Raw genomic sequence first — 11,438 nt, forward strand, 5'->3', positions numbered from 1 at the left:
TCAAATATTTATTTTCAATTTTTAAAAAAACTTCACTTAAAGCATTTGAACAATGTTTTCATTTGGTTGAAAATGTTTTCTTGTTAGAAGTGAGTCGTTTTTTCTTTTCTATCGAAGCAACTCTTATTTTTTTCTTATTCTTATTTTGGACTGAATAATACACAAATCTACCTCCATAACAATGAGTCACTTGCTAATCATTTTGGGACATTCCCAGGTCGCTTCCTGTTCAGTGACCCGTCAGTGCCCCAAAATCATCGGAAAGTGACCTGACCCGAAAATTAACAGGAAGTGATTTGTACTACATACATTAAGTGCTCCAAAATCAACTCATTGGCTGCCACTGACTGACTCACATTAGCTTTGAAAGCCCTGAACCTCCGAACTACTTGGATGTCTCTTACCTCGCCGGAAGACACCTTGACCAGCGTGTCCACTTGATACAAGCTGCTGCCATTCCCCTCTGTTTCCGCCGCGCTGCCAAAGCGGACAGTGGCCGAATCCTCGTTGACCAAAAGCTCCACGTCGTTCCACATAGCCGCCACGGGGAAACTCACACATACGAAGCAATTAATTTAGCTGCCCGACATTCTTCTCGTCGAATTTTGAACTCGCTAGTTTCTCGGTGAAAATGCAACGCTACGGTTGGCTAATAACACCTCAGCTTCCCAACTAGCGACTGTCCTCACGAATTAAAGAAATGACATTTTGTCCAAACAACTGTAGCCACTAACCCACACTTTGGAATTTGGCGGGCGAGTAGCGTAGCACTAGAGCTAACACCGGCTGGTGGGGAACGCGTACAGCCCGCTGCCATCTTGGAGTGGTATTTTGAGACTATTTCTCGAATTCGCTTGCATTTTTGCCAAGTTTTTTTTTTCTTACTTCAATAATTTTACCATGTCCCCATTTTCCGTGCATGGTCGAATCACTGATTAGAAAAGTGATAGTAAACCATAAATAAAGTGGAGTTATGGGACTTCCGGTTCAAGATGGCGGCGCCACGCACGGCTCCAAGTCCAGATTGCATCTACTAGGGCTTTGGTATATCTATGGGCGGAATGGCAGTTCCGTGCAGTCAGTGTTGCCAGGTTGGGCTTAACACAGGGGTGTCCAAACTTTTTGCAAAGGTGGCCAGATTTGGTGTGGTAAAAATGTGGGGGGCCGACCTTGGCTGACGTCCTTTAAGTATTTAAGCAAATTTTAGCAAGCCATTTGTTGTGTCACATTTGCTTTATTATTTTTTTAATTAATAATTTCAACAATCTCGCAACTAGCCTTTGTGGCGTTCTCTTTCATCTCTCGGGCTCTTGCGAAATACAGCTGATGTAAAATTAAACTAGCTTCAAGTTGCTTCAATTTCTCGCTACATATCTTCCCTGTAATCTTGTTGTATATGTCAGCGTGTCTTGTTTGGTAATATCGCCTCACATTAAACTCTTTAAAAACAGACTGTCTCTTTGCAAATGAGGCAGACACAGTTGTTGCGTATTTTAGTGAAGAAATAGTCCAATTTCCACCTATCCTTGAAGCGTCGCCCGTCGCAGTCAACTTTCTTTTTTTTGTTGATTGTCACCATTTTAGAAAATTGGGAGTAACAGGTCATGCGGGGTAATGTTGCTTAGAGTGCTGCTGCCTTTTAGTGGGTAAGTGAGGAGTAGCATTTAGTGTGTAAGCTACTTCATATGCTGGTAGCAGTACTGCTGACCAATTTATTAAGTCTGTGTGCGGGCCAGACGTTATTGATTTTATGACAGAGGCTGGGGGCCAGATGAAATTTGACCACGGGCCGCATTTGGCCCCCGGGCTGGACTTTGGACATGTCTGGCTTAACAGAACTACATTAGGCAAGTTGGTCCAATTTGGGTCCCTTTTGGCAAAATTCGACGTTGTCAGAATTATCTGTTTTGATTAGAAAAATTAAAACTGTTTAAAGTTAAGGTTGAAGTTTTGCTTCGTTGGTTGTGTACAGCAGCAAATTCACTATAATGAGCTGAACAGGCTTTTTTTGTGGCTCACAATGTGTGAGCTGTGAAATGCTCGTCATTTTTTTGTTATTTAAAAAAAAAAAAAAAAAGCCACACCTGCACATATCAGAGTTTTTAAACCTTTTTAAGGGAAAAAAAACTGGGTAAATGAACACTTTCAAACAGTAAGCCATGCTTTCATCACAAATTGGCAGATGACTGGATTGCACTTTGTCTTGGATTCTGCCAGTCTCCCCTTGCAATTTTAACTGGTGCATGAAAGAAAGACCGCATAACACCAATTATAGCAACCCTAAAGTGGCTGCCTGTGCAGCCTAGCGCTGAACCTCTCTGACCTTCTCCATCCTCAAACTCCCGCTTAGTGCCGCAGGTTAACCCTTTAAGGTCTGGGCCTATTTTGTCTGATTTTGCATGCCTTTGAAGTTGCCTTTATATTTCAAAGAAAGAATTGTTTACGATGGCCTGGTTTGGTCCCTTTTTTTGTGACACCTTGAACTTCATGTCCAAACTGTTGTTTCCTTCACTGACCAATTATAAATCATCATTTTGGGCCCAAAAAGACCAAAAATTCCAAAATCGTTTTGTCAAAATTTTTAATATTGATGTCCAATTGACAACCAAACATGCGTAACGAACCGTTTTGAAACTTTGTAATATTTATTCAACATGTTAGGATGAACATTCAACCAAAAAAATTTAGAATAAATAGTCTTATATTTGACAGTTCAACATAAACAACAGGTATAGTCATAGGCGTTTTTTGCCTTTATACATGCTCTAGTCAAAACAGGTTATATACAGCAGACCAAACAGTGAAGAACAGTGAAAAAATATATACCATCTAACACAAAAAGTGTTTAGAGGCCATCTCTTTATGAGTTTAGGTATTGCGGCCCATCACCAGATGAAAACTATGTACACACAATCAAGCTTCTTGAACACACATTTATATACACAAATTGAGAAGACTGATTGTGGGGAAAAAAATATATATATATAACATTGGGGGGGAAAAAGCATTTTCAAAAATATTTACAATAAACAAGTTAAATTTTTCTCAGGCATGCCACTCCGAAAAGCAGTTTCGTCCTGGAATTAGACACGGCTACATCACACAGCTCACACTTCCATGGGGTGTCGGTCCTCTTTCCACCCTTCCACCCTTCCATTTTCATTTCACTTTACTTTCATTGTCACTATAAATGTACATGAAAAAAAGTCAGCATTTATGAAAATAATAAAGTATAAAATAAAAATATATATACAGCAATAAATAATAATGGAAATCTATATGTATGACAATAGAAAGAATACCATAGCTGAATATGTGCTACATCCCTAATCTTCATATAGAAAGAAGAACACCACAAATTATAAATTCCTGCCAGGGATACCCACAGTGCACGTACGACTTTGATCTGATATGCACATTTTATTATTATATACACAAACACACACTTATATTGCATCAAAATTAACTTTGTCTTGCAATATCAAAAGAAACTTTCAAAAGAAACGTTTTCAGCATGAAAAAAAAAAAGAGTGAGTTGGCTTACCTCTGCTCGTCGATGGCGTCACCGACGTGTTCAAATCCGTCACTATCTTCACTCGAGGACTCTTCCGAAGAAGACGATGATGACGAATTTGGACCATTCACTTCCTCAAGTTGATCAAAAAGCACAATTGCTTGCGCTAAATTTAGTTTTCCGTTCATTGTCAAAGTCACACAAAGTCGCTGCTCGATCCAAACGGCCGTCGCTCGCCACCTCGCTGCTTCAGAACACTCCTCCCTCTCGTTCGGTAAAACCTCGCACGGCGGTTATATTTATTTTTTAAAAACGCATTTTGTGCTTCCACTGTGACTTCGAAAGGGTTCGTGTGATTTGTGTTTTTTTCATGGAGCTTCCATTTTGAAAAAGGACAAGAAATGATGGAAATATAGACATAAACAAATGATCCATGCAGCGTTTTAATGTTTTTTGAGAGGACAATAAAACTATAAAACTTAAATGACAATATCTCACGTTCTAGTTGGTCGATTGACTTCAAATAATAACGAGAGTAAACCGCAACTTCCGCACTTTAAAACGAGACCAACCAACGGCATGTGGGTGACGTAATTAAAACGTGAGGGCGCTTCAAAGACGACGTGCGCTGAGGACGCGCCGGCGCGTCCTTCGACTCTCAAGGGTTAAAGGGGATAGAGCTTAATCGGTTTTCGGCCCAAAACTTTAGAATACACTGCCTCTTAATATTAGACAAGCCCCCTTGCTGTCCTTTTTTAAAACTTGTCTTAAAAACTATTTTTATTCCTTGGCCTTTAAGTTGTGTCAGGTACGAAACGGATGAACCAGTTGTGTATCATGACCACAGGATTCTATTGATGTTGGCAGGCAAAGAAAACAATCAGGAATTAGAGAAATGGTGTTGTTGGGAAGAGCAGGATAGGCATAGTGGGTCAATCGGTCATGGACAGTCGACATGCAGGAGTGTGCTGAGTCGCTGACGATTTGACACTGAAAGCTGAAAGTCTGTGCCACAAATGAATGACTTAGTCTATTGTGTTTTTATGTTCATTGTACAGCATTCAGCTGCTGTTGTTTTTAAAAATAAGGTTTAATTCAGGAAATGTGACGATAAAATGCTGTTTCTGAAGGTCGTTTTGAGGAAATATGTGTTCAGATGAGGGTAAGACGATGTCAGATAAGCTGGGCAGAACAGAGGGAAAATACAGCAACATCACACGGTGACAAGCGCATAAACATGTATATGCTTCTCTTTACATATTAAAAATTGTGAGTACATGTGTAAGGGAGAGTCATAAGTTCATTGAATAAATGTAATTTATTACAGCGAACAATTTCACAATGCCAAAAATAAAAGAGCTTTAATTTATTGAAGCAGATATTATCACAATTTAATGATGTCATATAATCAGGGGTGCACATAATTTTTTTGCCCAGGTTCTCAGAGGAGGACCTGGAGATGTAACTTGGTCCTCATTGAGCTTGAGAGCCGACCCGCCTGATGCGATAAATTTATGACAAGCTTTACTTAGAGCCAATTAACTTTAATTAAATATATTAACAATTAATGCTTGATTAACATCAACTGGCACAACAAAATTGCCATTACTTTGAAGTGAAATGTAAAGAAATAAAAAGCACCAATTCAAAATAAAGGGCATTATGCGGCTCCCACATTAACTCCAAGCCTTTTTAAAAGTGGGATGTCCTCCTCATAAGACCTCATTGAACGTGCATGTTTAGCTCTGTAAAATGCGAGCAAAAACACGTTTGTCAGTTCATGTCGCTGTTCATTACTATTCCGCCCTATTCCGCCACTTTTCCATAGGGCGAGTGGGGTCCTGTTTGACATCGATAGTTTGCTTAATTGCCACATGCTCTCTGTTTTTTTCGTGCTTTTCAAAGTTTGGATGGCTGAAATTCTTTGACCCTACATAAAATGCGCTGCTCTTATCGGCGACATTGGGATTCTCACGGCACATTTTGTACTGCATTTCCGTGCGAGCATCATTTGCTTCTAGCCATGGTAGCTCCTGTAGCCACTTTTCAGCAAAAGTCCTTTTTTTCGGTAGCTCCGGTGACGTCTCTGTCGTCTGTCTGTCTTTTGACGGGGGTGGGGGAACACGGAAGTAATTACTCAGTGTGGCCTGCCTCTTCGATATTTTGAGAAGTTATTTTCTCGTGTCCGCCGCAAATACAGTGGTCAGCCATGGGTACGCAAAAGCGTATGGAAGCCGTTGAGGGCCAGCGCGTTTGTCTACGTCCAGTACGCATGCGCGCATGCTGACCACTTATGTGCACCCCTGCATATAATACACGCACTGTTAGGTATTATTAACCCCTTCAGACCTGCGTTTTTTTCTCATGGGAAAAAAAAAATCTGCACTAATTTTTACTCAAACACCAGAACAAAGTGCTTTTTTTTTTTCCGGGGATATTTCATGCTTTTATTGGGTATTTTTAATGTTAATGAGTTTTTGATGGGAATTGAGCACTTTACGTTATCCTTTTTGAAATTGCGTTTGGTCAGCCATTTCCGAGGCGCGATTATTGCTAGTTGAAAACTTTACCCAAACTTTACCCATTTTCAAAGAGCCAAAAATAGCTAAAATGGCGTGCCAAACCTCATGAGTGGATGGGTACAGTTTCATCCAATCATCTCCCAGAAGTGGCAATAGCAACTAAATTCAGTGTATTTATTGGTTTAGAGACGCAAACGTATCATGTCCTTCTGCAGCATGCTTAGGTCTGAAGGGGTTAAATGGGATATTTATTTCACAATAACCTCGTCATGAGGAAGACTAATAGTAATTCGTTACAGCGGACGATTTCACAATGTCAAAAATACAAGAATTGTGATTTATTATCAAGAGCAAATAGTTTACGTCAAAAAATCATATAATAATGTGTGCATGTGTGTGTGTGTGAATGCAAACGTATTGCAAACATAATTTTTTAAATTGTGGGTTAGAATGTTATATATAGTAGTTTCTTTTTACAATACTGTACTGTCAAGAGCAGGGGCATCACTAGGTTTTAAGAACGGGGGATGGCTTAGCCCCCCCCGCCCCAGGAGGTGTAACTTGCAAATGCTGTGGGAAACTAAGCCTTTCCATTTTTCCTGTTGTACTGAACCCGCACCGAACCCTGACCCCCGCACCAAGGTACGTATTAAACCGTGACGCATGTATCGTCATACCCATAGATATATTTTTCAATATGCAATTTAGGCTCTAAATCTCCTGCCTTTCCAGTCTTTGCTTTTGTTGTTTAGATTAAAAAACATCACACAAGGCTCATCGATACGTAATTCAAGAAAAGTTTAGGGCAAGTAATTCTTTTTGGTAATTAATATATACTGTATATATATATATATATATATATATATATATATATATATATACAGTGCCCTCCATAACTATTGGCACCCCTGAAAAAGATGTGTTTTTTAAAACTTTTTTAGCTTCTAATATATTTTTTTTAATTCAAATAATATGGGACCTTAATGGAAAAAAGAGAAAAATCCAACCTTCAATACAAGTGCATTCATTCTGTGGGGAAAAAATCCCACTTAAAGAAAAAATTATTTGACATCAAATAATGTGTGTCACAATTATTAGCTGGTGTTAATACTTTGTACAACCCACTTTTGCCAACAAAACAAGGTCTGGGGACTGAGATGGCCATGGGAGGAGCTTGATTTTGTGTCTGGTGAACCATTTCTGTGTAGATTTGGCCATATGTTTAGGTTCATTGTCTTGCTGAAAGACCCAGTGACGACTCATCTTCAGCTTTCGGGCAGAGGGCAACAGATTTTGATTTAAAATGTCCTGGTATTTCAAAGCATTCGTGATGCCATGCACCCTAACAAGGTTCCCAGGACCTTTGGAAGCGAAACAGCCCCACAGCATCACTGACCCACCCCCATACGACAGTGGGTATGAGGTGCTTTTCAGCATGCGCATCTTTCATGGAATGCCAGACCCACTTAGAGTGTTTGTTGCCAAAAAGCTCAATCTTGGTCTCATCTGACCAAAGCACATGGTCCCCGTTGAAGCTTGGGACCGTGTGTATTTTTGTGTATATATTATATTGTAGCGTCTATGAGACAATGCTATGTTGGTGATGATAATGCACACTCAGCAGGAAAACAGCACATTATTTTCAATTAATTGTAATCACCTGAATGCCACTAACTGTAAAAAAAAAAAAAGTTTTTTAAAATTTAAAAAAGTTGCCCGAGAATTTAGAATTATGCTCGCCACGCTAAATGCTGAAGCTAACGAGAATGCTAGTGCTATGCTAACACTCGAAAAGTAATTTAATAGATTACTCACAACTGGGGAAAGAAAAACACCGTTAAAAACGCTTTTATACTCCCACACCGGCCCGGTACCGATTGCGAGAAAGGACACAGGGAAAACATGGAGTGGATTTTCAGTTATGTGGGCGTTTTCTATATGAACAAGTGGAATGGATTGGACGACAAACTCATGGGGCTTTCTGCCTTACTCTATGAAGTGAGGGAAAACTGACATTTATTATCATATTTAATTTAATAATGATAGATTAAATGATTATTGATTTATACTGATATTCTGGCAACTTCATAGTGAATACGTCAGTGTTTTTGATTTTTTTTTTTTAATAAAACAAATGATTTAGGGGGGTTTGACAGAAGCCGTTTTTTGTTTGTTGTGTTAATTTAAAAACAAAAAAAAAACAAAAAAACGCTCCTTCGACACTGTTAGCTGCTGCTGTCGGCTTTGCTTTGGGAACATCTCCCTGCTTGGTCATAAACATTTAAAAAGTCACAACATATTCAAACTGCCCTGTCAAGTAAAGACAAATTGATTTAAATCTTTTAATCATTTTCCAGTCAATTGTGATGAAAAGAAAACTATAGAAACGGCCTCTTTAAACAAATAATACCCAAAATTGCGCTTCGGAGGTGCGCATGCGCAATAGGGTCCTAACGTGAGGTAGCGGTTGCCTTGTTGGTTGTCTTTCAGTATTTTGTAATGCCGTAGACATAAGGCTATCACGAAGATGAAGTCCAGTCGCCCATATCTCTTTGTTTAATTGGAATCGTATAATGTATTTATACGCTAGGTACAACATTACGACGGCTTAGTGGGTGAAGCGGTGAACGTGTTCCGGTGGTGTTTTGAGTAGAGCGTGGCAACCTCGCAGTCTGCGATGTGAACAAGGATTGCTCGCTAAATGAAGCTAAGCTAGATGCGATTCCATTGACATTCTGGTGTAAAGGACAAAATACCGAAGGTTTACAAACAGCTTGCCACACTAGCGTCTGTAAGTACCGTTATTAAATGATACTTTGCCCTATACAACAACGTCAACTCTGTTTTGACGGTGTTATTTAGACGCCGCGTTTCTTAAAAATGGCGAATAATGGATTTAGTTCCACCGGAGCGGCCTATGAGGTTAGCATCTCTCAGTAGTCAGACGATGTGAAAGTCCGACCAAACCACTTCCCTCACTATTATATGTAATGCTGCCATAATCAGACAGTGGATTAGTAACATCTATTTTATGTTTTGGGTCGTTTTGGTGGTCTTGCAATAATTGATTTCAAGTGAGGGTTTATGTTGATGTGTAACTAGCTAACCAGGAAATTGCGACTATGTAGTTATGTTCCAAAATATTTAAAAATTATTTTTTCAAGTCTGTCTGGCTACTGGAAAGATAAATACATTCATATTCATGTTCAAATCGATGCAACGCATTGGATCGGAAATGAGCGAGTTGGCTTGTAGCGACGTCATTTCTCAGTTGATGTCTTGAACTAGGAGCTGATGCCTTTCAAGCTGGTAACTTAATTTATTCGTACCTCGGATCAGTGTCAATAATTGAACGCCAACTTTGTCAAAGTAGTGCTGTGCAGGAAAAATCTTATCACGATATGTGCCATTTTATTGAGTGAAAAAATGATATCAAATGTCTGACAGTTTTCCCCCCAGTTTTTCAAATTGACATTAAACTGACCTGCCACAAATGTTTAACATTATACACGTGATATCTAATCATAATTTACTAATACGAGTGGTTTTGTCTTATAAGACTGCTGTATATTAAATTAGCATCATATCATAAATGATAACTGAATTAATATTGATATAGGAATTAATTGTCTGTGTTATGTGTGGGATATGTGTTACTATTTTCCATTGTATTGCATGAATGACTCACATACGGTTGCCAGGAGGTGCCAAATTTGTAAATATTAGCAGTCCAAGTACAGCGGGGAGAACAAGTATTTGATACACTGCCGATTTTACTGGTTTTCCCACTTGCAAAGCATGTTGAGGTCTTTAATTGGTATCATAAGTTCTCTTCAACTGTGAGGGACGAAATCTAATACAAAAAAACAGAAAATCAAGTTGTATGATTTTTAAATAATAAATTTGCATTTAATTGCATGAAATAAGTATTTGATACATCACAAAAATCGAACTTAATATTTGGTACAGAAACCTGTTTGCTTTTACAGATACCAAACGTTTCCTGTAGTCCTTGACAAGGTTTGCACACACTGTAGCTGGGATTTTGGCCCACTCCTCCATGCAGATCTTCTCCAGAGCCTTCAGGTTTTGGGGCTGCTGCCGGGCAACACGTACTTTCAGCTCCCTCCATAGATTTTCTATCGGGTTCAGATCTGGTGACTGGTTAGGCCTCTCCAGGACCTTAAGATGCTTCTTACGGAGCCACTCTTTAGTTGCCTTGGCTGTGTGCTTTGGGTCGTTGTCATGCTGGAAGACCCAGCCACGGCCCATCTTCAGGGCTCTCACTGAAGGAAGGAGGTTGTCAGCCAAGATCTGGCGATACATAGCCCCATCCATCCTCCCCTCAATACGGTGCAGTTGTCCTGTCGACCCTTGGCAGAGAAGCAGCCCCAAAAAAAAGATCTTTCCTCCTCCATGTTTCACGGTTGGGATGGTGTTCTTGGGGTTGTACTCATACTTCTTTTTTCTCCAAACACGACGAGCCGAGTTTAGAAGAAAAAGTTCAATTTTGGTCTCATCCGACCACATGACCTTCTCCCATTGCTCCTCTGGATCGTCCAGATGGTCAGTGGCAAACTTCAGACATGTCTGGACATGCACTGGCTTCAGCAGCGGGACCTTGTGTGCGCTGTAGGATTTTAATCCATGACGGCATAATGTGTTTCCGATGGTTTTCTTCGAGACTGTGGTTCCAGCTCTCTTCAGGTCTTTGACCAGGTCCTGCTGTGTAGTTCTGGGCTGATCCCTCACCTTCCTCATGATCAGTGATGCCCCACGAGGGGATATCTTGCATGGAGCCCAGAACGAGGCAGATTGACCGTCAACTTGAACTTCTTCTATTTTCTAATAATCGCTCCAACAGTTGTTACCTTCTCACCAAGCTGCGTGCTTATTTTCCTGTAGCCCATCCCAGCCTTGTGCAGGTCTATTATTTTATCCCTGATGTCCTTACACAGGTCTTTGGTCTTGGCCATTGTGGAGAAGTTGGAGTTTGTTTGAGCATGTGAACAGGTGTCTTTTATACAGGTAACAAGTTCAAACAGGTGCATTTACTTCCGGTAATGAGTGGAGAATAGGAGGGGTTCTTAAAAAAGAAGTAAGAGCCGAAATATTTACTAGTTGGTAATGTATCAAATACTTATTTCATGCAGTTAAATACAAATTTATTATTTAAAAATTATACAATGTGATTTTCTGGATTTTTGTATTAGATTCCGTCCGTCACAGTTGAAGAGAACTTATGATACAAATTACAGACCTCTACATGGCTTGCAAGTGGGAAAACCAGCAAAATCGGCAGTTAATCAAATTCTTGTTCTCCCCACTGTAGGTCTTATGGAATTCCATGAAAAAAGCAAATCATCGGAAATTCGGCATCATCCGCTTGCCAAATTGCATTG

General features: G+C 39.8%; 1 protein-coding gene across 1 annotated transcript in view; it reads right to left on the reverse strand.

Moving 5' to 3' along the window:
* The window catches only part of kntc1 (kinetochore associated 1), a 144,673-nt gene extending 143,922 nt beyond the window's left edge, over nucleotides 1–751 (reverse strand). Inside the window, exon 1 of the mRNA XM_057831191.1 lies at nucleotides 405–751. Within this exon, the coding sequence (XP_057687174.1) occupies nucleotides 405–536 (132 nt within the window). The 5' untranslated portion in view covers nucleotides 537–751. The remainder of the gene's footprint in view (nucleotides 1–404) is intronic.
* Nucleotides 752–11,438: the final 10,687 nt, after the last annotated feature.

This window comes from Corythoichthys intestinalis, chromosome 3 (assembly GCF_030265065.1).
Source record: "Corythoichthys intestinalis isolate RoL2023-P3 chromosome 3, ASM3026506v1, whole genome shotgun sequence".
Lineage (NCBI taxonomy): Eukaryota > Metazoa > Chordata > Actinopteri > Syngnathiformes > Syngnathidae > Corythoichthys > Corythoichthys intestinalis.